We start from the raw sequence: 25,144 nt of genomic DNA on the forward strand, positions 1-25,144 counted from the left end.
GTAACGTCCGCTGGCCGGAATAGACAGACACTCGCTCGCATCAGCATACCGTCTCAACGCAAATGCCTTTGAGACGACAACATGGCAATTGAATAGCAGTGTGAGAGGAATGCGGAAACATACGAGGCGACGAGAACTAGACAAATACAACCGCAGAACAGAGACGCGATATCGCAGGGTGCCGCTGAGGACACCTCTCTAAGCTTCTGCCGTTGCCGCTTCTTCCTCCTGGACCGCCTTCGCCTTACCCTTGCCCTTCGGGTCGGACTTCGACTGCTCCTTGACGGTGTTCTCCTTCTCGCCTTCGCTGCCGGACGAGCCCGTCGCCTTCGTCGCGTCGTTCGAGATAGCAGCATCGGCTGAAGCGGTAGCCTTCGCCTTCTTGCGCTTCTTCATCATGGCTGCAGTAGCGGATGCCCAAGGTCAGCGAGACGAGATTGAAAGCGCGAGACGAGCGTCAACGCACCAGCCTTGACAGCGTCCTTGACTCCGCTCACAATCTCCCTACTCTCCTCGACATAGTGCGCATCCAGCTTGCGCTTATTCCCGCCTCCTCCGCCTCCGCCAGTCGATGGCGCACTTCCCGATCCGCTCGCCTCGACTGCTCCGGACTGCGCGGCATCTACGCCCGCTTGCCGCTCGAGACGCTTGATCTCGGCGTTCAGCTCGTCGAGCTTTTGCTGCTTGACGAGGGCGGCGGCGGCGAGGCGGTCGGGTTCGGATTCGAGGAGTTTGGCGAGCCTGCGCAGACGAGAGAGTAAGTCACCCTCTTCTCGACTGCACTCTACACGCATATCAAGCTCAAGTGCATCTCACGCTGAGTGCCGTCCACGACAGCAGCAAGGAATGCGGACTCACTTCTGCGCCTCCTTGATCGTACTCAGCCTCCGCCCGTCAAGGCTGCGGCACGAGTCGGTGTTCTGCGCCTTGTTGCTGCTCATCCGGCCACCCTGCGCCCTCAGCTGACTTGCGAATCCTCCCTTGCCACCAGGCAGCCTAACTCCCAGGCGGAGAGTCACGAATCCACCTTCATCTGTCCGCACTCCGGCGAGACTCGAGACAGGTACGGTCGACGACAGCCGTGGGAGCGACCGTCCACTGGCGTATGAGAGGCGCTGCTGCGATGTCGGGCAGTACTCGTCGAGGAGAGATGGCAGCGAGGCGAGGGGTGTCGCGGCGGGTAGCGCGAGCGATAGGGTGCGCGGGTGCGGGTGGTACAGTTGTACAAGCACTGGAATGAGCTGCTCCGCCATCTTGAAGCCTATCTTGGCGAGTGCGAGTGAAGCGGGGAGGACAACCCACTTCATCGCCGTCGACCACGAACCTCGTCACCCGCTGACAGGCTTGCCAGAGCTCGTGAGGGCGTCTGGAAGAGCATGCATGGCACTGCTACGCTGGCCAGCTTGACCGCGTCCCGCCTCGTCGTCTCCTTGCTGGTCCTGTTCTCCTGGTGTCATGGGGTCGATGCAGCGTTCTACAGCTCGCAGAGGAAGGCAGAATTGCGCGAGATGGCGGCAGAGACTTGGAGGCACGCCTACAACTCGTACAAGCGTGCGCCCTTTCGTTATGTGAGGCTGAACGACCCCCGCTCACCGCTTCCTCCCCCTCGACAGGTGTCGCCTTTCCCGCCGACGAGCTGCTTCCCCTCTCCTGCGGCAAGCAGGGCCATGACCGATCGAATCCGAACAACGGGGCCGTCAACGATGTCCTGGGCGACTATGCCTTGACACTGGTCGACTCACTGGACACTTTCGCCGTGCGTTCCAAGGCCCTCTTCTATCGAGCCACCTCACTCAGTCGTCCGATGACTCTACAGATGCTCAACGACAAGTTCGCCTTTGAGCAGGCGATTAGGGAGACGATCGAGCACGTCTCGTTCGACGTCGACTCGCGGGTTCAGGTCTTCGAGGTCACGATCCGCATGATGGGCGGCTTGGTGAGTCGAACCTGCGTTGAACATGATGTGGATACGCACTCACAGGCATCGCCTTTGCAGCTTTCCGGCCACCTCCTCGCCATGCCCGGCACCTATAACCGTTCCGACCCGTCCACGTATCATTCTTCGATCCGCGGCTTCTCCCTGCCGTGGTACCGCTCCGAGCTCCTCCACATTGCGCACGACCTCGGCCGACGACTGCTGCCGGCATTTGAAACGCCGACGGGGATTCCGTTTGCACGGGTGCACCTGCAGAGGGGGTTGAGGGGAAAAGGCGGGAAGGGTGAGAGTGGAGAGACGTGCAGCGCTGGTGCGGACACCTCTCCATCGCGACGCTAGTAAGTCGCAAGCTTGCTGACTCGCTCGACGGAATTGAGCCCCGCAGGCGCCGGCTCTCTCCTCCTCGAGTTCATCACCCTCTCGCGCCTCACCTCCGATCCCACCTTCGAAGCTCTCGCTCGTCGCGCCTTCTTAGCCATTTGGGACCGACGAAGCGACATCGGCTTGATCGGCAACACGATTGATGCGAGGAGCGGAGCGTGGATGCATGGTGCGGCTGGGACGGGCGCCGGGATTGATTCGTTCTACGAGTGCGTACCGTCTCGGACTCTTCTCGCTCTAATGCGCGGTCTCTTCGCCCTCGCGACAGCAGAGGCTGACCTTCCTAGTCTCCCTCTGTCATCCCGCCTCTTCGCAGATACGCCGCAAAAGCCTACGTGTTGACGGGCGAAGAGGACTACTTTCGAGTGTGGGAGGCCGGGTACGCTGCACTGCAGCGGTACGTACGGACCGGCGACGGGTTCTGGGTGCGCTTCACTGGCCATTCTGCCCGACGACGCCTCGCTGACGAAACTCCCGACATGTCGCGACTGTGTGCGGCGCACAGTACCGCGGCGCCAATATGCAGACCGGCCAACTCACCTCGGTCCTTGTCGACTCGCTCGCGGCGTTCATGCCCGGCGTACAGACCTTGATGGGCGACCTTGACTCAGCCACTCGCTCGCATGCGCCTTACGCTTTCCTCTGGCTGCGTTACGGTGGTCTGCCGGAGCTGTACGATACCCATCGGAGACAGGCTGTCCAGCTAGGGTATCCTCTGCGACCGTGCGTCCTTTCTGACCGGCACTCGAGTGCTTCGCTGACGCTCGAGAACTCGCAGCGAGTACATCGAGTCGAACATGTACCTCTACCAGGCGACCAAGGACGACTGGTACCTCGAGCTCGCCGAGCAAGTCTTGCACGACATCAACAACAAAACTCGCGTTGACTGCGGTCTCGCGGCGGTGTTCAACCTCGAGACGGGCAAGTTAGAAGACAAGATGCCGAGCTTTGTGACCTCCGAGACGCTCAAGTACCTGTACCTGACGTTTGACGAGGTGCGCTTGCGTTTGTTCGTCCCCCGACGCTCATAAGCTGACCGACCCACGCCGCAGAACTCGCCCTTCCTGCGTGACGACTCAGCCTTTGTCTTTACAACCGAGGGCCACCCTCTCGAGATCCCTCTTCCGCCGTTCGACTCAGTCTCCCGCCCGTCTCCATCTCCGCCCGCCAACTCGCCCTCGACCCCAACTTCGGCACTCACCTGCGCCGCTCACGAGCCAGTCTACGACCAACGACACGCGCACTTCCTCTCGCTCTCGATGAATCAGCGCGTCGATTGGGAGCACGCGCGTTGGCTCGCCGGGTACCAGCCGCAAGACGAGCAGCGCGAGGTCGACGAAGGGAGGTGGACTCGGAACGGCTGGTGCGAGATGCCGCTTGGCGAGGTGCGTTTTCTTTCGTCGGTCGTCGGCCCGTGAAGGCATTGACAGAGACTGAATGAAGGATCCTGTTGTCGCTTCCGCTCGCTTCGTCGACCCGCTGCAAACCATCCGCGCGCTCGTCCTTAACTACCTCCGTTCCGCCGCATCCGTCACCTCGAACATCCTACCCGGTCTTGCGCCTTCCGCTCTTTCCGTCTCCCTCACCCCGTCCGCCGATGCCGCGCCTCCTTCTCTCCCCGCCGAACCTTCGCTTCCGCCCTCTCCGAATCCTCCGGCATTCCTCCTCGTTCAACCTTCGGTTTTCGCCAACCTCCACCTCTCCAGGACCAAAGCATCGAGCTCCTCTTTGCCCCCTCAACAAGCCACGAAATCACCCACCCTCGATCCTCGCAACTAAGTCCCCACCCAACCGGTTCAGGCGACATCATCGTCCACTCGATCAACGGTCTGCGATTCACGCTCGTCCGTGCGTCAACGAGCGGAACGGCTGGGTACGTCGTGAGTAAAGTCGGGCCGCTGGTGGTCCCACCTGGACGGAGCGTCGTGATTCGTGATCAGGCGGTGCTGGCGGGGTTGCCGCAGAAGAAACCGGATAGGATCAAGGTGGTTGCGAGAGTTGGGGAGGGGGATGAGCCGCCGAGCGGGGTGGAGGAGGAGAAGCAGGGTGGGAATGGGAAGCTGGATGCGATTTGGGACAAGCTTGTACATCCGCTTGGTGGTGGGTCGTCGGCCAGCGAGTGCTCCAGCGCAGACGCCGACTGCCCCGACGCCGCTCCAACAACCCTCCACATCCCCGCCCTCGCCGCCTCCTTCGGTCCGTCGATCGTCCACCGTCCCTCCGACACGATTCCCTTAGGCCTAACACCCTTCATGCTCGACGGCCCCGCGCTTCCGCTCGTCCTCCCCTCAGTCGACATCTACGGCTGCTCGGCCCTCCACCCTCCCCCTTCCTCCTCCTCCTCCTCTCCCTCCCTGCTCCTCTTACATCGGGGGCACTGTTCCTTCGCTCTCAAATCACACAACGCAGCACTCTCTTCCTACGCCGGCGTCGTACTCATCTCCTCTCCTTCTGCAACGGACGAAGAGGGAGAAGAGGGAGAGGGGTTTGTTGTGCCTAGTGCGGATGAGAGGGAGGAGGAGGAAGAGACGATGAGGAGTTTGGTGCCGCTTGTACTGGTGGGGAATTCGACGGGGGCGGTGTTGGAGGGGTTGGTTAGGAGCGTGGAGGCTGCGGGTGAGAGAGGAGAGGGGGGAGCCGGGCTGGTTGTACAGGACGAGGAGCGGGACAGCGGCGCAGGTACGACGACGCCCCGCCGACACGTCTGGATCTCGATCACGCACGCGGAGGAGGACGAAGAAGAGGAAGAATCGGCTGCGGGACTGATGCTCGGCGGGTACCTCGTGCGCAACATCAAGCTGCATGGGTCGAGTCGAAGAGCAGCAGCGGCGGGAGGGTCGGTACCTTAGACGCGGCAGAACGGGCGACTGGAGGGGTTGAACGAAATGTTGTAGAATATGCAGTTGCGAAAGTCGTTCGCGCCTCGTACAGGTTCTGACACCGCGAGACCCTCCGCTTCGATCTCGATCTCGAGCGAAGCGCACACGGCGTTTCACGCCTCCTCCCCCTCGAGCACCACCTCCCTCACCCACCACTCATGCACTCTCGCATCCTCCTTGTTCAACTCTGGATGCCACGAACTCGCCAACAGTCCTCCCTGGCGATACATGACCACGTCCGCGTGTGGTCCTAAGGTTGTCGAACCACCTGTGACGGCTTTGGCGTGCGGAGGAGAGGGGATTAGAGAGGAGGGGATGCGGGCGAGCGGTTCGACTGGCTGGGAGGACGGTGAGGAGGGGAGGAGGGAGTGCAGGACTGGTGCGCGGATGAAGGTTGCGAGGACGGGGTCAGAGGGACGGGAGATGAAGGGGAGGGAGACGGAATACGAGAAGGATTGGAGCTGGTAGACGAACCATCGAGGGTCAGCGCTTTTCGCAGGTCGAGGGGAAGTGGAAGGACGCACCTGACGACCGTACTGATTCCGCGCGACCTTGACGTCCATCGCGTCGAATCCCTCCCATCCCTCGCTCGTCGGCCCGTCAATCTCCCTCGCGAGGAGGATCATTCCCGCACACGTCCCCCATACGCTCCTCCCCTTGTCCTCCTTTGCTCGCGCAACAAACTCCTTCAGTGGCTCGTAAAGGCCCGATTTGCGAATGAGGAGCGAGATGGTGGTCGACTCTCCTCCTGGGATGATGAGAGCGCGGCATTGCTCGAGGTCTCGGGGTGTGCGGACTGCGACGATTCGCACGGGTGGCTGTATGGACTGGAGAGCGTGGATGTGCTCTGCGAATGAGCCCTGGAGTGCGCTGTTTTCCGTGTACTTCGCCCTGGTCAGCGTGCGTCGATGAAGGTCCGCGGAGGAGGAGGAGTGGCCACTGACAGGACCCCGATGGCTTGCGGCGCTGGGGCTGGCGACATGGTTCCTTGAATGTGAATGGTACAACCGAGTGTGCCCGTTCCAGCCAGCGTGTCAGCCAAGCCGTCACCAGTCGTGCGGCGGGGCGGAGGAAGCCGCGAGCGACGGCGGAAGAGTGCGAACTCGCTCGCCTCGCTCTCGTTCGACCCGCTCTGTTGCACTCTTTACCACCGCACGACACTCTCACTCGCACTCGCAATGGCAGCCAACGGATCAACCACCGCACCCACCGCAAACGGACACTCGAACGGCGCACCTCGCCCGACCTTCGCCGTCAAGGTTTGTACACCGTCATCGCACTCATCGCCGGGGCAAACGGGGTGCGCATGCTGACACTGGACACTCTCGGGACAGGCTGGACTCGCCCAGATGCTCAAGGGCGGCGTCATCAGTGCGTCGTCGACCCTCCTTCCCGCGAGCTGATCAAGGACCGCACGGCGAGAGTAAAGTGCTGACCGCCCGTGCACGCGCCCGCAGTGGACGTCGTCAACGTCGAGCAAGCCAAGATCGCCGAAGCAGCCGGTGCATGCGCAGTCATGGTGCGTTTGCGCTCGCCCGTCCTCGTCCGCCCCTCTCAACTCCGCTCACCTCGCTCGCTGCTCGCAGGCCCTCCAGCGCATCCCGTCCGATATCCGCAAAGACGGCGGAGTCGCGCGCATGAGCGACCCGAAGATGATCAAGGAGATTATGGAGGCTGTCTCGATCCCCGTGCGTCCCCGTCCTCCCTCTACTTTCACCTGGAGACTGACGATCCCCGCTCGCACAGGTCATGGCCAAGTCGCGCATCGGTCACATCGTCGAGGCTGAGATCCTCCAGGCTATCGGGGTCGACTACATCGACGAGTGCGTCGCGCCTTCCTCCTCTTTCTGCGAGATCAGCTGACGAGAGCTTGTTGGTGCGATCAGGTCCGAGGTCCTCACCCCCGCCGACCCTTCTCTGCACCTCGACAAGCACGTACGCTCGCTCTCACTTGCACATTCTCTCCACTCGCTCGACCTGACCCCTCTTGCCCTCTCGCTCGTAGGCTTTCGACGTTCCCTGTCCGTCTTCCTTAGCTCCAGCACCCGTTTGATGCCTCACTGACACAGTTCCTGTGCGCACAGTTGTCTGCGGCTGCAAGGACCTTGGCGAGGCGTTGAGGAGGATCAGCGAAGGCGCTGCGATGATCCGCACGAAGGGTGAGATCGACTCGCCTGCCGCTTCGCTGTCACGAGCGACGAATAGTCGTTGCTCAGCAGCTTCGAGGCTAAGATCAGGAACTGACACTCTCGCTCTCCTCCTCCTCCTCCTCTCAGGCGAAGCCGGCACAGGCAACGTGATCGAAGCCGTCCGGCACGCGCGCAAAGTCTCCTCCCAAATCGCCCTCGCCTCGACCCTCTCCGAAATCGAGCTGTACAACATGGCAAAAGAGATCAGCGCGCCGGTCGACCTCCTCCGCGAAACGGCCAAGTTGGGTCGCTTGCCCGTGGTCATGTTTTCCGCCGGAGGGATCGCGACGCCCGCGGATGCGGCGCTGATGATGAAGTTGGGAATGGACGGGGTATTCGTGTACGTCCCCCTCCCCTCTCCTCGCCCTCCCGTCCCTCCCGCTAACTCCCTCTCTCCCGCCCGCAGCGGCTCAGGAATCTTCAAATCCTCCAACCCCGCCGCCCTCGCACGCGCCATCGTACTCGCCACGACGCATTACAACGACCCTTTCAAACTGGCGGAGGTGTCGGAGGGACTGGGAGAGGGGATGAAGGGCGAGGGGAAGTTGGGGAGGGAAGCGGGGAGGGAGATGACGGCTGATAGGGGATATTAAAGGGGGGAATGTAGGTTGATGTGTTAAAGGCAGTGGTTTGCGTGTGAAGGAGGAGGATGGGAGAGAGAGTGAGGTTGCGAAGGTTCCGGTTTGGCTCGCTCGTTGCGCTACCTGGCGTGTGGCGACGCTTGCTGCCTGGGCCGTATAGCTCGTTGTCGAGGAAGCTTTCATGGAGCGATGCAAGCCGGAAAAGCGGAAAGCGAGAGCGCCAGCGCCGAGGACTTCCCCTCCTCCTCGCGTCCCTCGCTCTCTCTGCTCCCTCGCCATGCGCAAACCGAAAGATGGACCAACGCCACTCCATTGCCAGTCCACCCCTCCCGCCCACAGGCGCTTAGGCAATCATCGTCGAAGCCGACGCTGCCTCGTACTTGAAAGTCGGCGCAAGCTGGCCCTTGGTGCGGTAGTACCTCGCAAGACGGTGGATGCGGGACTCAATCAAGATAAGGCGGAACTTGGAGTCTGCGAGTTTGGGCGTGATCAGCTTCGTTAGGACGGAAGGACGGAGGGGAGAGGGAAGCGAGGGGGGGGGACGAACCCTTGTCGTTGCGGTTGCGCTCGAGGTGCTTGCGAACCTGGACGGCCTTCTTGATCTGTTTGATCGATCGGGGGAGAGGGGCAAAGAAAGAGAGGAGAACGTAAGTCTCGGAGGTTGTACGGGGGCTATGAGGAGAAACTTGCGAGGCAGTAGAGGTCCTCGGGGATCTGGGGAGCGAGGCCATTCGACTTGAGGACACGGAGGATCTGCCGAGCGGAGAAGGTCAGATCCGCACTGAAGAGGCCGATCGGCGAAGAGGTGGGCGTGTCGCGGCCTCGGCAGCCCTCGTCCACGGTTCGAGCTCCGAGGCGCACCTTGCTGCCAAGCACTGCTGCGACGCATCACAAGGCCGCTCACCGCACTCAGGCCATCCCCGGCCAGCCGAAAACGGTGCGCTCCTTATTCAGCTTCGTCACCTCAACCTTGTCGCCAACGGAGACGGCGTGACCTGCGCGGGTCGGCGTAAGCCCAGCTCCCGAGCGAAGGAAGCGGGTTTGGGCCGCACCGACGTCGTGAGAGAAAGCGTAGCGACCCTGTGTGAGCGCATGAGTCAGGACGCTCTGAAGCGGGAGGATAGAAGCGGAACGCACGAAGACGGGCGAGTATGTCCCGCTGTCCACTCGGCGGTCCTTAGCGAGCGTCCTGCGACAGTCATCAGATCGAGAACCCCTAGGGATAACTGGGAAGGGAGACGCACTGCAGCGGAAGACCTTTGCCCTCCAGTCTCTTGCCCGTGTCGTAGTCGATGTTGAGCGAGATACAGCGGACGCAGTTGGCGGTGAGGCGGAAGGTGGCTGTAAGTGTCGTTGGACAAACATCAACACGCAGCTTTCGGCAAAGTAGCGAGACGCGCGCACTCGACCCTCCCACCCGCAGTTCCGCCCAGAAATCCTCGACCCAAGGCTTCAAGCCTCCCTTGCTTGCACGTCCGACGAGAATGTTTGGCCGCAGCGGGAGGATGGGCATCTCGCGACCGAGAGCTTGGGAGAAGGCGCCGAGCGAGGCGGATGAGGCAATCATGTAACTGGCGCTAAGGGTCGAAGTCCGTCAGGGACCCTCACAATGGACAAGCGCTGCAGTTGGCACTCACCAGTCCTGGAAGGCGATGCCGCTGGACACCAAAGCGACCGAGTCAGTTCGCGCCTAGGTACGAAGTGCGAAAGACACGCACCTGTCCTTCCCATCGCTGATCCTCCCAAGCACCTTCCTCGCCCCGCTCTCCTTCTCGTCAAGGTACATCAACCGCGTCTCCTTCCCGTCCGAATGCCTCGTGAAGAATTCGGCCGCCTCGTCGCCCATGTCGAAAGCTTCGACGGGCGAGCGGTGGAGATCGACGACCCGTTTCGTGCGACCTGCTGTCGATGGTTCGAGAGCGATAGAGAATGCTGGGCCGGAGGGAGGGGTGATGGTCAAGGTCTGGCTGTCGAAGTCTATACTCTGGCGGAGGACGGCGTGCTGCAACGAGCGCATGGTCCGTCAGCTCACATCCGGGGCTGTCTGCGAGTCACGATACGCACCGAGGGGTACTTCGCAGCAAGGTGGCACTCGTGCGAGCCGTCCTTCTCTGGCGAGACGAGGACGAATCGACGGTCAAAGCGGAAGCCATGTCGCCCCAGTTCGAGCGTATCGGGGGTGAGCGGTCGGAGACCCTTGATCGGGTACAGGAAGAGCTGTGGGAAAGCTCGTCAGCTTGGGTTTTGAGCCAGAGGCCCGAGGAGAGAGCGGGGAGCGCACCTTTTCGACCTTGAGACGAGGATGCTGGCTCCGCCAATGTCTCCACCGCAGCCAGACCGTGACGCAGACGCATGTCAGTGCCAACGCGATCTCGTGCGAGTTCAAAGCAGCCATCCCAAGCGAGTGTGCGCAGGAGAACAAGCCGAGGCGAGAGAGTCCAGGGAAGGCGACAAACAACTGAAGGGGGCGACTTGGGGTTTGCCTGAACTATGGAAGCAATGAATGCGCGTCGATTTAGCTACTCGGACAGCGCAACGGAGCTTGAGCTGATAGTGTACGCAAGACAACGTCGTCGCCCTCCCCACCTCTTGACCCTGGTCCGCTCCTTCGCTTGTTCTCGTGCGCGCTGATGGCTAAGAAGTCTGCTGCAAAGGGCAAGCAGCCCGCCGACCCGGCCATCGTCCCAGCCGAACCAGGTCCGTCCCGCTTCGCTCACACCGCTCACACCGCTCACCCACGCCTCCCGCTCACCACGTCGCACGAACACAGCTCTCGGAGGTGCGGAGGACGCGCCGGTGGTGCTGCCTGCGAGGGAACCGGCGGCCAAGGTCAACAACGCGAGTTTGACGGAGCTGAAGATTGCGCTGGACGATGTTGTCAAGGAGGTCAGTCCGGTTGCTCCCACATATACTCGTCTTTGCAGTTGTTGGAAGGCCGGTCAAGGATGTTGTTGTGCAGTAGTGAGCGCCCGCTGACCCGCCCATTCCTCCCGCAGTACTTCTGCCTCCCGACACACCGCTTCACCCGCTCGCACGCACACGAAGACGTTCGCCTGGCGCTCGGCTGGACAAGCGTGGCGGTCGCAGCAGCGACAGGGTACTACGGCTACGTAACCGAGTTCCACGAGAGCAAGTACTGGGTTTCCGTCGGGGTCGTCCTGTGAGTTCTTCCTCCCCTCTTTCCGAGTCGCGCGAGCTGACGCCTTTTGCTGTACGCGCAGATACGTCGTGCTGAATACGGTGCTGGCACTGTATGTCGCGTATGTCGAGAAGAATGTCATCTTTGTCGGAAAGCGACGAACGATCGCCTCGAGGGTGAGTCTCGCTCCATCTTTCGCTGCTCGTCTGTCGCGCTTCAGCTGGCGGACGTGCTCTGTGAAGAATTCGCAGCTCACGCTACTCGTGCACCGCAACAGATCTCGACCGAACGCCTCACCATCTCCTCCCTCGCCTTCTCCTCGCCCACCTCGCACACCACCTCCTCCTGGATCCCCTTCCCTCTCTCGCTCCTCGCCTCTCACTCGCATTCTCCTCTTTCTTCCTCTCCCTCCCAAGCAGCAACATACCCGCTCTACTCCCTCACACTTGAATACACCCACTCCTCAAACGCCAACAAATCCCTCCTCGCTTCTTCTTCTTCCACCCTCGCACGGAGCTTCGGGGAGATGGTAGACTCTGAGGGACGAGTCGCGAGGGGAGAAGCGGAGCGTTGGTTGGGAGAGGCTTTTGGGGAGGTCTGCGAGAAGGGGAAGGGCAGTGTGGGCGGGAGCGCGAGCGAGGGGGAGGGCAGGAAGAGTCGGTAGGCTTTTCTTGCGAACGGGTCGGGAGAGGGAAGGACCGCTTCTTTGTGCATTTTCCAGCAGGCTTTTGACATTTCACCTTGCGGCGGGAGAGACGGGACGAGTTCGCCCTTTCGACTGATCGCTGTTTGTCGCTTTCCTCGCTGTCGGGAGCGTCGTGATGTCTCCACCAGGCTGACGAGCGTATTGCGAAGAGAGCGAATGAGGAGAACGAGGGATAGAGTCGCAGGTTCGCCCAGGTCGACCGCCACAAGTCCATGCAAGGCTCTCCACTCTCGCACGCACGACGAGGAAGCCTGCACAACCCGGGTAATTGCACAGAGAACTCGGAAGGAAGAAGGGGGGGATTCCGACACTCGCTCTCGTCGTCCTCCCCCGTCCCCGCCCCTCGACAACCGCCAAACGCACGCGCGCTTACGCACGAGCAGCAGCCTTCTTGGCCTTGACAGCCTTGGCGGACGACTTGCGCTCGGCGAGGCGCTTGGCGACGACGGCCTTGTACTCCTCGACCTGCTCACGCTGCTGCTCGGTCTTGCGGCGCTTGAGCGAGCGGAGGTGGCGGCGACGCTGGAGACGGGTCGGCGTGACGAGACGCTGGCTGTATTGGGGCAACGGGAGATCGTTAGTTTGCGAGTGATTGCGAAAAATTTGGAGGAGAAGCGGAAGCGGACGAACATCTTGGGCGCCTGTTAGTTGTCGAAGCGAGATCATTGAGCAAGGCCAGGATCGACGGCGGCGGTGGGTAAGAGCAATGACAAGTAATATGCGAAGGGCAAGCAGTCAATGACTAGCCCCGTGGTGGACGAACGAGACGGAACGCACCTTGGTGTAAGGCTTGGCGCCCTCCTTCTTGGGGACAACCTCGCGGCGGATAACGAACTTGCGAACGTCGTCCGACTTGTCGAGGTTGAAGAAGCGGCGGATCTTGGTCGCGCGCTTGGGGCCAAGACGCTTCGGGAGGACCTCGTCGGTCAAGCCGGGGATGTCGTTCTCGCCCTGCTTGACGACGACGAGGTGGAGAGCGCGGACGTCCGAGCCGACGATGCAGCCGCGAACCGACTTGCGCTTGCGCTCGCCCGTGCGGCGGGGGCGGTAGCACGAGTGGCCCTTGGCGAGGAGGAGGCGGACACGGTGCGGGACAAGGACTCCCTGCTTGAGAGGGAATCCCTGCTTCTGTATACGCCCAACATGTCCCAGCAAGCACGATACAACCGAGGCGGATAAGCGAGTTCGAGGCGAGGTCGAGTTGAGCGAGGTCGACGGAGAGGGCGAGTCGAGGAGGGGGTACAAGTCGGCGGGGCGGCGAAGAGGGGCGGGTATGCAGGACAGAACGCTGGTGAGCACTCTGAACGAAACGCGAGCGAGAGAGCGGGCGAGACGCACGTCGTTACCACCGGTGATCCTCACGACGTAGCCCTTGAACTCGTCGCCGAGAGCGTCGGCGGCGACCTCCTGGGCCATACGCTTCTCGTAGAAGATGCGACTGGTCCGCCCAATCCACCGAACGAGAGAGAGCGAGACGACATCGGGTTCCGGGTCAGCTCGAGCTCACGCGCCGAGACGGTGAGGACGGACGCACGTCTTGCGCTCGTCATCGATCTCGATGGTCTTCTGCTGCCCGGTGGCAGGGTTGGCGAAGCACAACTTCATGCTGCGAGGCGAGGAGGAGGGTAGCGAGGGGGGAGGGTCAGCGCTCGAAGGTGAGAGTGGGTGGAGTTGCCTGGTTGTCCCGCTCTGCGCGCCTCGCTCCAGTTCCCACTCGCTCGTTCAGCCCCTCCTCGTGCACCCGGTTCCATTCATTCCCGTCTCAGAGCGCTGTGCGAGCGCGTGTGCGGGTGCGGCCCCCAAGTTTTGCGGTCGAGCTGGCGGGGTGGTGTCGTCTCACGCGCGGGTGGTGTCGGTGTGTGTGGGTGTGTCGGGTGGAGCAGAGTGGAGAGAACAGTGTGCAAGGCTGCGCAGCTTACGCGGAAGACTGTCGGGACGAGGAGAGCAGCCCCAGCTGGCGCGCGAGCCCTGGCTCAAGGGGCGAGCCGTTGTAATGAGCTGAATACAACTCGATTTGTATTCACTTTTGTATTCAGTCAAACTCTGCCGCCCTCGTCCTCCTCTCTCTGGCTCTTTGGAACTCGTGCGCTTCAAGTCCCTCGACTCAAGGTCAGCTGCACTGTCTGCCTACTGCTGTCTACCCGCAAGCTGACCACACTCGCCCGCGCAGGTTGTCCGTCTCGCTCGCTCGTCCTCTCTCTCCCTCGTCGTCGAGCTGACCCTCGCTCTGCCTCCTGCCTCACCCAGCTCCTTAGCCGACCTCGCCCCCCTTCCCGTAAGCACCCACCACACACGCAGCACCCCATCTCATGCGCGCACCTCGCGCCGCGCACCGTTGCCTCGAGAGCACGGGCGCACGGACAAGGGAGCCGGACTAGGTGTCTTTCGTCCGAAAAGATGCTGACGGCTGCTCTTGCGGTGTGCCTTCCAACACACTCGCAGAACGTGAGTCGCGTCTCTCCAGCCCGCTTTGAGCCAGAACCGCGAGCTGACCTTGGTCCTCCTCCCCGTCCTCCGCACCTCGCTTCCCTCCTTCCTCACCTCGCCTATTCTTCGCTCTGCTTTTGATCGACTCGCACCGACTCGTGCTACCATCCGCCAGCCCCCCGACAACTCCTAGCTCAAAATGGGTCGCATGCACAACCCCCACAAGGGTATCGTACGTCGCTCTCCTTCCTCCGACGCTCGAAGTCGCTCGCTTACACGCCTGAAACGTACAGGCCGGCTCGGCGCTCCCTTACAAGCGTTCCGCCCCGCGCTGGCTCAAGATCTCGGCCGACGAGGTCAAGGAGCACATCTTCAAGCTCGCTCGCAAGGGTCTCACCCCCTCGCAGATCGGCGTCGTCCTCCGTGACTCGCACGGTGTTGCCCAGGTCAAGTCGGTTACCGGAAACAAGGTGCGTTTGCGCGCGACGCGAGTGTTGAGGAGCTGTCGCGGCTGTCTTGAGCGACGCGTTCCCGGCGCTCCTCGATCTCTGTGGATACGACGCTGACGCTTCGTGCATTACAGATCCTCCGTGTCCTCAAGTCGAACGGCCTCGCTCCCCAGATCCCCGAGGACCTCTACTGCCTCGCAAGTCCCTCCTCATAGCCCCCGTACAACCTCCGAGACTTATGTTCTCCTCTCTTTCTTTGCCCCTCTCTCCCGATCGATCAAACAGATCAAGAAGGCCGTCCAGGTTCGCAAGCACCTCGAGCGCAACCGCAACGACAAGGGTTCGTCCCCCCCCCTCGCTTCCCTCTCCCCTCCGTCCTTCCGTCCTAACGAAGCTGATCACGCCCAAACTCGCAGACTCCAAGTTCCGCCTTATCTTGATTGAGTCCCGCATCCACCGTCTTGCGAGGTACTACCGCACCAAGGGCCAGCTTGCGCCGACTTTCAAGTACGAGGCGGCGTCGGCTTCGACTATGATTGCCTAAGCCTTGCTCTTTTGACGGGCACGTTGGGCGGGAGGGGTGGACTGGCAATGGAGTGTGTGTTGGTCCATCTCTTGGTTTGCGCGTTGTGAGGGAGAAGAGAGAGCGAGGGAAACGAGGAGGAGGGGAAGTCCTCGGCGCTCTTGCCTCCCGCTTCCGATCGTGTGCCTTGCCCGCATCCTTGCGTTCATCTTACTGCAGACGTGATGCGCGCGGCTCGTTCTGCGAGGGAGGTCACGCTCTTACACGACCCGCGACTTCATCTCCCTCTCGCGCTCCTCTCCCTTCACCCCCGCATCAACCCGCTTCGTACGGCTCTTGGTCACTCACTACCTGCTCCCTAGACTGCTCTAGACCTCCCTAGGCTCTCACAACCCTCCACCGCTCGCCGTTCCCTCTCTTGCGTCCCGAACACTCGTCTCGCTCGAACTGAAATGGTGGCCGCTCCCGAACCGTCCGTCGTTTGCCGGAGCTGTCGAAGCATTCGCGAACGGAAGGAGAAGTGAGGATGTGTTCGCCGTTGCAGTTGGACGACTAGTCAGTCCTCCGCCTCTCCGCTACCCTCCTCCCCTTGAACGTACCCATTCCCGACCGCAAGCTCGCCGTAGTACGCCGTCACAGCCTTCAACTTGTACCCCATCCACTCCTCCTCAATCTCCACCTTTTCGCCATCCTTCAAGCCGGGCAAAGTGGCGAGTTCGAGAAGATCGACGTTTCGAGGGAGGTAGAAAGCGACGTTGGGCGTGCATTGGCGGGCGAGGGCGAAGAGCTCGGCGCCGGGCAGAGGAGCGAGAGCCGAGAGGCGATAGGCGGAAGGAGAGGAAGATTCAGAGGAGGGCGGAAGTTTGGGTGTTGGAGTGGGTGGGACCGAATCGCTTGTGGAGAGAAGCGACCGTCGAGACTTCTTGGCGGGTCTTGCAGTGGTTGAAGCCGCTCCGTTTGTAAGCGCCGTCGAATCGTTCGAGTTGCCGGCGGAGAGATAATCGACGCCGCCCCATGGTGGGCTGAGGAAGACGACCTCGACCTTGTCCTCGTCCTTCACCTCGCCCCTTTGCAGCCGCTCGACATACTCCTTCGTCCAATGTACCCAGTCGGCCAGAATAAACGTGATTCTGTCTGCGACGCCGTAGATTCGGGCGTTGTGCGCGGCGCAGGCTAGTCGGACTGGCGAGACGTCGAGGGCGATAACTTCGCGAGTACAAGGATCAGCAATCGATTCGAGCCTTCTACAAGTTGGGACAGGCGCACCTCGTTCGCACGTGAAGGCGAACTGAATCGCATTTCCGCCAACTCCGCAAAAAGCGTCGACAACAACGCCGCATCGACCTGGAACAAGCTTCAGTCAGCTCGCGTACTCCTGGTGCACCGAAGAAGGAGAGATACGCACATCTTTCCGCTATTTGCGCAGCGATGTTCTCGGGCGTGACGGAATACCAGCCTTCGCGATCCATCTCGCAGCCCTCGTCGAACAGCGAGAACAGTCGGTACCGCTGCGCCCAGTCTGCAAATTCCATACTTCAGCGTCAGCGTCGGGAGAGACGTCTCTTACGGAGGCGCAGCGAGACTCACACTTCTCCAGCTCGTCTGGCAAGTTCTCGGTGGTGTACCGCACTACCTCGCCGTACCGCGTCCCTGCTGCCGCATCGTACTCCACGGCAGTCTTCTCAGACTCATCTCCAGCCTCGTCCTCCTCGCGAGCCCGCTTCTTCCCCTTGACATCCGCACTACTTCCTGACATTGGCTGAGTCGGGATGAGCCAGTCGCCCTCCTCATCTGCCTCGCCGCCAGCCGCATCCACTCCATCAGCTCCGTTCGCACCGTCCTGCGTCGAAGCCGTTCCGCCAGAGGCCGTCTTCGTCGCGGTCGGCAGGATCGCGCGAACGGGTCTGATGAAGGAACGGACGATAGGGGAGTTGAGAATGGCGTTTTGCCGCTGTCCGTGGCGCATGACGGGCATTGTAGCGGGTCGGGCGAGCAATCTGAGCCGTGAGAGCGAGAGGTTGTGGACGAAGAAGGAGGACGAGTCGTTCGGACGGCCTTCGTTGCGAGCTGACAGCGTCGTGCGGCTGGCACAACGTTGCGAGCGACTGCAGAGACTGTGATCTGGCCAGCAAAGCTACCCGTTCAGCGGGAGAGACTTCAGCCTCGAAACTCGACCTCAACTTGGCGATGCGAGATGATTGGCACTTCAGTATGTATGGGCCCGTGCGAGCGAGCAAGCGAGAGATATTGTAAGAGTCAAAACAAGGGAGAGAGCACAAAACGGAACAATCCTCCAGAACCCGAAACCCCGACCAGCGAGACGCTGTCTCCTCCTCCATCCGCTTCATCCCGGCTCGAGAGCGGGTTTTACGCCGACTTTGTTGGCGTGATAGGGTAGGCGCCGTGGATATTTTGGAGGACGGCGGGAGGGATGGCGGGTTTGGGAGTGGGCGAGACGGGGTAGCTGTCGTCGGCGAGAGCCTGCCAATAACGCACGATGGGTCAGCATGGTGCAGTGGAGAACGCGCGTTCTTCGTTGCTGCCGCAGCGACAAGACCAAGCGAGGCGGACTCACCTCGGTCCAGGGCACGACCGTGAAGAGCTGCAAGCGAAAGCCCCGACAACATGTGTGAGTTACGGTCGCGTAGAGCGCGGCAAAGTCACGAGTGTCGTGACTACACACCTGCGACACCGACTCGCCGTGGTGACTCCGGCGGACGGCTTCGGCGAGGACGTGCGAGATGTCGATCTGTACGCCCAGACAGTACATCACAGTAAGCTGCTGCGCTCTTCACAGGAGCATACGGGCGAGCGAGCAACCGACGTACGACGCGAAGTTTGGGGCACCCGCGCTTGTGCTCTGCGAAGCAAGGGTAAGCTCCGGCTCTATACGAAGAGAAGCAGAGTCGAGACGCACCCTCTTGAGGAATCGAGTTGGACACGATCAGCTTCTCCAACGGCGACTCATTCAACACCTTCAACGCCGGTCCACTCAAAATGCCGTGCGTAACAAGCGCGACGACCCTCTTCGCGCCATTGGAGAGAAGGTGCTTGGCAGCGAGCGCGAGGGTACCGCACGTGTCGGCCATGTCGTCGATCAGGATCGCGGTCTTGTCTTGGACGTTGCCGACGAGGACCATGCGCGCGATCTCGTTGGCCTTTTTGCGCTCTTTGTGGAAGAGGGCAAAATCGAGGTCGAGAGCGGCCGCCATGGACGACGCGCTGCGACGAGGGTCGCGTCAGTCTCATCTCGAAAAGACCACTCGATGAGCCCGCGACTGCAAGCTTTCGCGCGAGATGTAGACCGATGGAACGAGACTGACCGCTTGGCACCACCCGCATCAGGCGAGACGATGACCGAGTTCTGCACCTCCTTGCCCATCGTGTCGCGGAGGTATTGCAGCATCGTCGGTTCGGCGTAGAGCTGTACGAGGAGAGTGGGAAAGGTCAGACAGGTGAGGGCGGGACATGGGGGGCGAGGAAAGGCAGGCGCACGCTGCAGGGGGAGCAAGTCAGCGTCGTTTACTGCGGGAGTGAGCTTGAGAGACTCACTTGTCTACGGGAATGTCGAAAAAGCCCTGGATTTGGCTCGCGTGCAAGTCCATCGTCTGCCCAGCGAAACGGTCGTCAGCGCCTCCGTCTCAGGTCCTTCCACAGCGAGACCAACGGACGATGACATGGTCGATGCCTGCGCCCTCGACAAGCATGTTGGCGATAAGTTTGGCGGTGATGGGCGCGCGAGACTTGTCCTTCTTGTCTTGGCGGGCGTAGGGGAAGTGGGGGCTGCAAGAAGAAGACCGAACTGGAGCGTCAGCCTCTTACAGCCTGCGAGCAGAGACGATACGCATCAGGCCTTTCCCGCAACTCACAGAACGGCGGTGATGCGACGAGCCGACGCTATCCGGAGAGTGTGCGCCATGATGCACAACCTGCCGGGCAGCAATGCGGTCAGCGGATTCGCCTCGGCTTCGTCTCTTGCAATTCTCAGACTGGGACAAAAGCCACGCACTCCATCAACGCCGTGTTCGAGCTGGTCTCCATACCTCCCGCGGTCGCGACAATGTAGACATCCGCTTCTCGCACCGATTCGTGAAAGGTGACCCTGCGAGCTCCGACACACAGAGCATTGCGTAGAGAATGTCAACGGACTTCCTCAACAAGCGCGAGCCGAGCGAAGCCGGCTACTCACGAGAGCTCTCCGGAGGGAAGGGTGACGATGGAGCTGCTGCCGAGAGGGAGTCCGAGCCTGCGAGCGATGAGCTGTGCGAGTTGCGGGTGCGATGTCCCTGCGTACACGGTCCCGTCCAGCGCGAGCAAGGGTGTGCGAGGTGCGGGGTCGGCGGGCGTGAGCACGAGCAGGACGAGCGGGTCGCAGAGGGAGACGGGAGCTCGCCTGAGAAGATCTTGAGGTTGTCTGCGGATCCCATCGTGTCCTCGTAGCCTCTGCAGACGGCAGCCGGTGCAACAAGAGCGGTGAAGGCGAACGAGCGTGAGGAAGCGGGGAGTGATGAGGTCGAGGTCGGCGACGAGGGCTCAGACTGTAGCGTGCTGTATTGTGTCGTGCTTGTGATACTCTCGTATGCTTTACTGGCAGGCTTGCAGGAATCGCGCGAGTTGCGAGGGCGAGGACAAGTGACGGGCGACCCGCTCTCTCGCCCGCTCGCCGCGCACGTCTCGTTACAGATTTGGTGTCAGTCGCTGAATCAATGCACGTTGCAGACAAGATTGGGAGAAGCAAGATGGGCTTTGGCGCGGAACGAGACGCCGGCATCCGCCCGGTACGCCGAAATGGCCTGCTGGCAGTCCTGTCCCTTGGAGAAAGGGGGGCAATTGGCCGTATCGATATCAGCAGAGAACGAGCCAGGCTGCTGTGCAAGCACAGTCTCACAGGCGCGCACAAGAAGGCAAAGCAACGGAAAGCGGAGGTTGACAACGCCTGGACGGCGCAAGTCGTTCCAGCGAAGTCACCCGGAGCGCGCGAGCAGTATAGGGCGTCTGCGGGCGATTGCGCAAACCCAAGCGCGGTTCGTCGATCCAGCAGAGCCGCCAACAGGAGATCCTGGCCGCTCCTTGGTGAAGAGGGAGACCCTTTCGTCGCTCCTGTCCATGTGCGGGCCGTCCCTGCATAGGTTGACATTCCTCAAGTCTGCCGGGACAGTCAGAGCACCGCACGACCCGTTGTCAAGGCGTAGGTCGGCTTCATCAGTTTCGCGAGGAGGAGCGGGGGTCGGAGGTCAGGACGATGTGGGCGGGTGCGGCGAAGTACACGAACGACAGAGATCAGTGTGTGAGTAGCCCAGCAATCCCAGAGAAGCGTTCAGGCGGAGTCGTAGCTGATGAAGGCGCTGAGGCGAAGCTCAAGCTCGAAGGTCAACTCAGGCCACACCGCTCGACTCGCTTAGTTCGAGGGCAGAGTGCGCCGCTAGACTCCCACAGCCACTACCTAGCCGACGTCAGCGTCCCACCTGCTTCCCACCCTTGTCCCGACCCTCCCTCTCTCCTCGTTGAGCGACCTTCAGCGATGGACTTCTACCACCGCAGCGCTCTCATTCTCGACGCGCTCGACGCCAAGAAGGGCTCTGTCAAGGGATTGTGCATGTCGGAGGCTACGAAGAGCCGGAAACCGGGAGAGGGAGCGAGGTTCTTGAAGGTCGTTGTCGAGGTGTTGAAGTGTGAGTTGCGGTGTTCGAGCTTTCTCGACGCTATCTGAGCAGTCAGACTGTCTGAGTATGCTGACGTAAGCCGCTACCGGTGTGCAGACCGCCCGCACATCCAGCACCTCCTGACCGCAACCAAACTCCTCGCGCAAGAACCGACTCTGTTCGTCCCTCCCTCCTCGACCGCCGCCGCCGCATCCGCCATCAAATCGGGTGTCGCAGCCTCCGCATCAAAGGCGCTCAAGCAGCCGAAGAAGTACCAGAAGCAGGCGCCGACTCCGCTGAACCTTGCGAGCGTCATGGTGCACGATTTGATGTTCGCCAAGAGGGGGCTGACACTGCCGAAGGAGCACAAGGTTAGGAAGAAGCTGGAGAAGTACAAGCCTGCGTGAGTCCGCGACAGCTTCCCTACTTCCTTCCACCTCTCCCGCTCACGAACCGCTTCGCAGACTCGACAAGGAGAACGAGCGCGAGAAGCGTCGACGGAAAGTTGCGACAAACGAGGGTCTGCAGATTGCCTTGCCCGAAAAGGTCGCATCGTCGCTCTCTTCCATCGGCAAGGGCAAGAAGCGCGAGCACGATGCGGACCGGTTCGCGGAGGAGGCAGGCGCTGGACTCGAGGCGGTGGGCGAGATCAGGTGGATGAGGGTCAACACGCTGCGATGGAGCGTTGAGCAGGCGGTTGAGTGGTTCGAGAAGGGCGGATGGGAGATGTTTGAGGATGTTGAAGAGATGCTTGCCGCTGCGTGCGTCCGTCCCAACTTACTCCCGCCGACGTACGTTGACCGATCTCTCGCTCGCAGACAAGCGAAGCCGAAAGTGTTCGCTCTCGACGCCCACATCGAACCGCTCCTCGCCCTTCCCGCCTCCGTCTCCCTTCCCACCATGTCCGCCTACCAAGACGGCCGTCTCCTCGCGCAGGACAAGGCTTCCTGCATGCCCGCCTGGGTCCTCCTCGCTCCCGTTCTCGCCGATGCCGAGGAAGCGCTCGCGAACGGTCTTGACACGGAGGGCGAGGAGAAGAAGCGTGGCAAGGGCTTGCGGGTGCTCGATGCGACGGCGGCGCCGGGGAACAAGACGACGATGGCGGCGGCGTTGGTGGCGGGCGACCCGATCAATGGGAAGGTCACGGCTTGCGAGCGGGATCAGGGCAGGTTCAAGGTCTTGAAGGACATGCTCAAGCGGGCGGATGCGAAGAGTGCGTGCCAACTTCCGCCTCACGAGTTTCTTCACTGACCTTCGACTTGGCGCAGACGTCCAGCCAATGAACGTCGACTTCCTCTCGCTCAAGCCGGACGATCCGAAGCTGAAGAATGTCTCCCATCTTCTCGTCGACCCGTCTTGCTGTACGCCCATCTCTGTCCACCTTTCCTACGCTCTACTGACGTGTGCGCTCGCAGCTGGTTCTGGTATCCCTTCCCGCCTCGACCACCTCGTCCCCTCCGCACCGGAAGAAGAGCAGCTCTCTCGCATCCGCGCCCTCTCGAACTTCCAGATCGCCATCCTCTCGCACGCACTCCGCTTCTCCGGCGCCAAGCGCGTCGTCTACTCGACCTGCTCGATCTGGGAACAAGAAGACGAGGGCGTCGTCATGCGCGTCCTGGGGAAGAAGGAGTTCAGGGAGATGGGCTGGCGGTTGGCGCCGAGGGACGAGGTGTTGCCGACGTGGGAGCGACGAGGACGTGTTGAAGCGTGTGGTGGCGACAAGGGTGAGTGCACGTACACAGACGAGGAAGAGCTCCCGCTGACCTTCCCTCTTTCGTAGACATCGCCGACTCGCTCGTACGGTGCCTGCCTGAGGACGGCACGAACGGCTTCTTCGTCGCCTGCTTCGTCAAGGACGAGGACGCCGAGCCTATCCCTGCGCCGCCGATTGTCGCTCAGTCCATCGAGACCGCCGAAGCTGTCGAGGTCAGCGCTGAGGATGACGAGACCGACGCACCAGCACTCGTGAACGGCAAGAAGGGCGGCAAGCAAGCGAAGAAGGCGAAGTCGACCGTCTCGCAGGCGGCGAGGATCGCGAAGGAGGAGGTCGTCGGCAAGGCTCCCGAGCCCAAGCCAGCCGCCGCGAAGGAGACTGGCGCGAGCGAGAAGAAGGGCGACAAGAAGTTGAGCAAGAAGCAGCTCTATTTGCTGAAGAAGGAGGAGTTGAAGCGGAAGAAGGCGGCAGCGGATGAGTAGCTTCGCAACATGCGTTCCGCATCTCTCGCATGAACTGCGCGGAGTGTTGAACTGCTTTTTACACGACTTGCGAACTGCTGTGTTGAGACTGCTACTGATGTTTGGGAAAGATGGGAAAGACGGGGGCGACTAGGCTGCGACGGCGACCGGCTGAGCGGCAGTGAGGACACCGCCCTTGACGCGGACCTCGTCCTGCTTCTTCGCCTGCAGAGAGTGGACGTCAGCGAGAAGTCACGAGCGCTCATGAGTGTACGCACCATCAAGACCTGGTTGGCAGCCGGGTCGGCGGGCTCGGGAAGCTGCTCCCACTGGATGAACTCGCTGCGAAGGGAGAGAAGTCAACAGAGGCCGTCAACCATGCGTCGATGCGAGCGCACTTGGTGTAGTTCGGCGTGAAGTTGGCGTCGCAAACGCCGATGCGGTGGCAGTACGCCGAGACCTTGACCCAGTCGCGCTTGACGTTACGAAGGTCGCGCGACATGAAGGGGAAGCAGCGCTCGTAGATTTTGCCGAAGAGCTCGGCGCGGAACGTCTTCTTGAACTTGCAGACCTCGAGCCAGGCTTGCTTCGGGTTGGCAAAGATGTCGACGGCGCCGCGCTTGATGGCGCGCATGACAGCGGCGACCTTCTCCGGGTTCTTTGCGCGGAACTCGTCGTTGGCAAGAACCAAGATTGAGCAGAAGCAGCAACCTGCCAAAGGAGAGGCGGAGAGGAACAGTCAGCCTCGCTTCACTTCCCGGCGATACCGGGTTCTCCATTGCCAAAGCGTCGCGCGAAGAATGCTAGGATGACTCACAGCCCAGCTCGGCGAGCTCGTCGATGCGGATGAGCTTGACGTCGGACTCGGGGCGACCGTTGGCCGTGCACCAGGCCTCGAGCTCGACGCCGTTGACGGCGCCAATGCCGACGCCGGCGTCGATGCGGCCGTCGATGATGGCACCGACGACGTCCATTCCTGCGGGAGAGCCAAGAATCAACGCGATGAAGGGAGAAGAAGGGAAGGGACGAGAGAGGAAGGACGCACCGACGCGGATGAGCTCGAAGTCTTTCTCGGGGTCCATGCCGTACTTCTCGGCGAGCTCGCGAACCTGGACGGCGCCGAAGTGGCCGACGTAGCCGATGCGCTTGCCCTTGAGTGAGCGGAAGTCGTTGGTGATCCCGTTGCCCTTGCCGTCAACGCCGCCCTCGAGGTAGAGAAGACCGGTGAAAGGCTGCAAAACAGACGCATGGCGAGTGAGCGGCCGTTCGGTCGTAGTCGAGACGAGTGAGGGTTAGGTCGTCAAGTCGCAATGCTGTTTGCGCCGCGAGCATTACCTCGATCCGCTGGTTGACGGTCCGGCAAAGTAAGAATCGATTGGAATCGAAGTCACAAAGCACATCTCAGTCCGACAGACGCCCGTACAGCACCGGGCTCTTGGCCTGACCCTTACTCGCTCCTTGAGAGTCAAGCGGTGTCGATCGTGCGGACGAACCTTCAGGAGGACGCCCTCACGACCGGGAGCTAAAGGACAACACGAGGTCCTTGAAGTGGTGTAGCGGCGCAGGGAGAGAAAAGGGATCCTCAGGGGAGAGTTGGCACCTCGTCGAGGATGCAGCCGACGGAAGTCACTCCGTGACCGTTAGCTTTGGCGGCCTGTCGAGCGCAGAGATGTCGTAAGCGTGACAATCTCGTTGTAGTGCCCGAGGTGCGAGATCACGATGGTATGGACCATAGCTTTAACGCCCATGTCGATGGTGCCGCGACCGACAAGTCCCGCACAGTCCGAGGGATCGTTGGGCTCGAGGATGGCAACCGAGACGCCCTCGTCCTTGAAGTAGCCCTTGGCTTGGGCGAGGAAGATCGGGGCATGGTACGACGTCGCGTGCCAGTTGAGGAGGAAGGAGACAGGAACGTCGGTCATTCTGCTAGTGCTGTAGGTGTCGTAGGAGTGCGGGTGGGTTGGGATCGACGTTGTATTGACGCTGTGGTGCTAGGGAAGGAAGAAGAAGAAGAGAAAGAGAGGTTTTCGAGGTGTCGTGGGCCGTTGCGCTTCGGCGGGAGTAGGAGCGTTTTTCGGCACGAGCACCGCATACATCGACCCCGTATCGATTCCTCG

General features: G+C 61.4%; 12 protein-coding genes and 1 pseudogene across 13 annotated transcripts; 5 read left to right on the forward strand and 8 right to left on the reverse strand.

Moving 5' to 3' along the window:
• Nucleotides 1-198: 198 nt before the first annotated feature.
• RHTO_04318 (uncharacterized protein) lies at nt 199-1,307 on the reverse strand (the record flags this gene model as incomplete). Its single annotated transcript, XM_016417986.1, has 3 exons — nt 199-401; nt 467-741; nt 859-1,307. 3 exons carry the CDS (start codon nt 1,305-1,307, stop codon nt 199-201), a joined length of 927 nt encoding a protein of 308 aa, XP_016270663.1.
• Nucleotides 1,308-1,376: 69 nt separating this feature from the next.
• Nucleotides 1,377-5,166, forward strand: RHTO_04319 (ER degradation enhancer, mannosidase alpha-like 1, glycoside hydrolase family 47 protein; the record flags this gene model as incomplete). Its single annotated transcript, XM_016417987.1, has 11 exons — nt 1,377-1,551; nt 1,614-1,756; nt 1,817-1,936; nt 1,997-2,246; nt 2,322-2,526; nt 2,634-2,742; nt 2,823-3,040; nt 3,096-3,312; nt 3,370-3,702; nt 3,761-3,985; nt 4,024-5,166. The coding sequence occupies 11 exons, from the start codon at nt 1,377-1,379 to the stop codon at nt 5,164-5,166; spliced, it is 3,138 nt and encodes a 1,045-aa protein (XP_016270664.1).
• Nucleotides 5,167-5,309: 143 nt separating this feature from the next.
• On the reverse strand, nt 5,310-6,178 carry RHTO_04320 (glutamine amidotransferase; the record flags this gene model as incomplete). Its single annotated transcript, XM_016417988.1, has 3 exons — nt 5,310-5,657; nt 5,721-6,087; nt 6,141-6,178. The coding sequence occupies 3 exons, from the start codon at nt 6,176-6,178 to the stop codon at nt 5,310-5,312; spliced, it is 753 nt and encodes a 250-aa protein (XP_016270665.1).
• A 196-nt stretch (nt 6,179-6,374) lies between these two features.
• RHTO_04321 (pyridoxine biosynthesis protein) lies at nt 6,375-7,978 on the forward strand (the record flags this gene model as incomplete). Its single annotated transcript, XM_016417989.1, has 10 exons — nt 6,375-6,455; nt 6,531-6,567; nt 6,654-6,715; nt 6,783-6,884; nt 6,943-7,019; nt 7,083-7,131; nt 7,202-7,217; nt 7,281-7,355; nt 7,473-7,725; nt 7,792-7,978. The coding sequence occupies 10 exons, from the start codon at nt 6,375-6,377 to the stop codon at nt 7,976-7,978; spliced, it is 939 nt and encodes a 312-aa protein (XP_016270666.1).
• A 331-nt stretch (nt 7,979-8,309) lies between these two features.
• Nucleotides 8,310-8,719, reverse strand: RHTO_04322 (40s ribosomal protein s13; annotated as a pseudogene; the record flags this gene model as incomplete). The annotated part of the gene is made up of 3 exons: nt 8,310-8,437; nt 8,514-8,568; nt 8,657-8,719.
• Nucleotides 8,720-8,875: 156 nt separating this feature from the next.
• On the reverse strand, nt 8,876-10,361 carry RHTO_04323 (MOSC domain containing protein; the record flags this gene model as incomplete). The annotated part of the gene is made up of 9 exons (XM_016417990.1): nt 8,876-8,961; nt 9,019-9,046; nt 9,104-9,155; nt 9,211-9,307; nt 9,371-9,543; nt 9,604-9,624; nt 9,685-9,968; nt 10,031-10,183; nt 10,248-10,361. 9 exons carry the CDS (start codon nt 10,359-10,361, stop codon nt 8,876-8,878), a joined length of 1,008 nt encoding a protein of 335 aa, XP_016270667.1.
• Nucleotides 10,362-10,596: 235 nt separating this feature from the next.
• On the forward strand, nt 10,597-11,769 carry RHTO_04324 (signal peptidase complex subunit 2; the record flags this gene model as incomplete). The annotated part of the gene is made up of 5 exons (XM_016417991.1): nt 10,597-10,663; nt 10,737-10,852; nt 10,963-11,126; nt 11,188-11,281; nt 11,383-11,769. The coding sequence occupies 5 exons, from the start codon at nt 10,597-10,599 to the stop codon at nt 11,767-11,769; spliced, it is 828 nt and encodes a 275-aa protein (XP_016270668.1).
• A 411-nt stretch (nt 11,770-12,180) lies between these two features.
• RHTO_04325 (40S ribosomal protein s6) lies at nt 12,181-13,416 on the reverse strand (the record flags this gene model as incomplete). The annotated part of the gene is made up of 5 exons (XM_016417992.1): nt 12,181-12,364; nt 12,442-12,452; nt 12,589-12,939; nt 13,150-13,249; nt 13,346-13,416. The coding sequence occupies 5 exons, from the start codon at nt 13,414-13,416 to the stop codon at nt 12,181-12,183; spliced, it is 717 nt and encodes a 238-aa protein (XP_016270669.1).
• Nucleotides 13,417-14,437: 1,021 nt separating this feature from the next.
• On the forward strand, nt 14,438-15,231 carry RHTO_04326 (40S ribosomal protein s13; the record flags this gene model as incomplete). The annotated part of the gene is made up of 5 exons (XM_016417993.1): nt 14,438-14,470; nt 14,532-14,708; nt 14,822-14,884; nt 14,973-15,027; nt 15,104-15,231. 5 exons carry the CDS (start codon nt 14,438-14,440, stop codon nt 15,229-15,231), a joined length of 456 nt encoding a protein of 151 aa, XP_016270670.1.
• Nucleotides 15,232-15,766: 535 nt separating this feature from the next.
• RHTO_04327 (trimethylguanosine synthase) lies at nt 15,767-17,185 on the reverse strand (the record flags this gene model as incomplete). Its single annotated transcript, XM_016417994.1, has 4 exons — nt 15,767-16,416; nt 16,477-16,554; nt 16,616-16,729; nt 16,798-17,185. 4 exons carry the CDS (start codon nt 17,183-17,185, stop codon nt 15,767-15,769), a joined length of 1,230 nt encoding a protein of 409 aa, XP_016270671.1.
• Nucleotides 17,186-17,577: 392 nt separating this feature from the next.
• RHTO_04328 (ribose-phosphate pyrophosphokinase) lies at nt 17,578-19,637 on the reverse strand (the record flags this gene model as incomplete). The annotated part of the gene is made up of 12 exons (XM_016417995.1): nt 17,578-17,691; nt 17,786-17,812; nt 17,894-17,959; nt 18,039-18,070; nt 18,128-18,432; nt 18,534-18,634; nt 18,763-18,818; nt 18,882-18,993; nt 19,080-19,139; nt 19,220-19,312; nt 19,400-19,496; nt 19,564-19,637. The coding sequence occupies 12 exons, from the start codon at nt 19,635-19,637 to the stop codon at nt 17,578-17,580; spliced, it is 1,137 nt and encodes a 378-aa protein (XP_016270672.1).
• Nucleotides 19,638-20,452: 815 nt separating this feature from the next.
• On the forward strand, nt 20,453-23,048 carry RHTO_04329 (nucleus protein; the record flags this gene model as incomplete). Its single annotated transcript, XM_016417996.1, has 7 exons — nt 20,453-20,882; nt 20,970-21,255; nt 21,317-21,613; nt 21,671-22,065; nt 22,121-22,213; nt 22,268-22,576; nt 22,633-23,048. 7 exons carry the CDS (start codon nt 20,453-20,455, stop codon nt 23,046-23,048), a joined length of 2,226 nt encoding a protein of 741 aa, XP_016270673.1.
• Nucleotides 23,049-23,177: 129 nt separating this feature from the next.
• RHTO_04330 (thiamine biosynthesis protein Nmt1) lies at nt 23,178-24,949 on the reverse strand (the record flags this gene model as incomplete). The annotated part of the gene is made up of 7 exons (XM_016417997.1): nt 23,178-23,252; nt 23,306-23,369; nt 23,426-23,738; nt 23,845-24,003; nt 24,073-24,259; nt 24,628-24,681; nt 24,746-24,949. 7 exons carry the CDS (start codon nt 24,947-24,949, stop codon nt 23,178-23,180), a joined length of 1,056 nt encoding a protein of 351 aa, XP_016270674.1.
• Nucleotides 24,950-25,144: the final 195 nt, after the last annotated feature.

The sequence above is a fragment of the Rhodotorula toruloides genome (assembly GCF_000320785.1).
Source record: "Rhodotorula toruloides NP11 unplaced genomic scaffold Scaffold27, whole genome shotgun sequence".
NCBI classification, from domain to species: domain Eukaryota; kingdom Fungi; phylum Basidiomycota; class Microbotryomycetes; order Sporidiobolales; family Sporidiobolaceae; genus Rhodotorula; species Rhodotorula toruloides.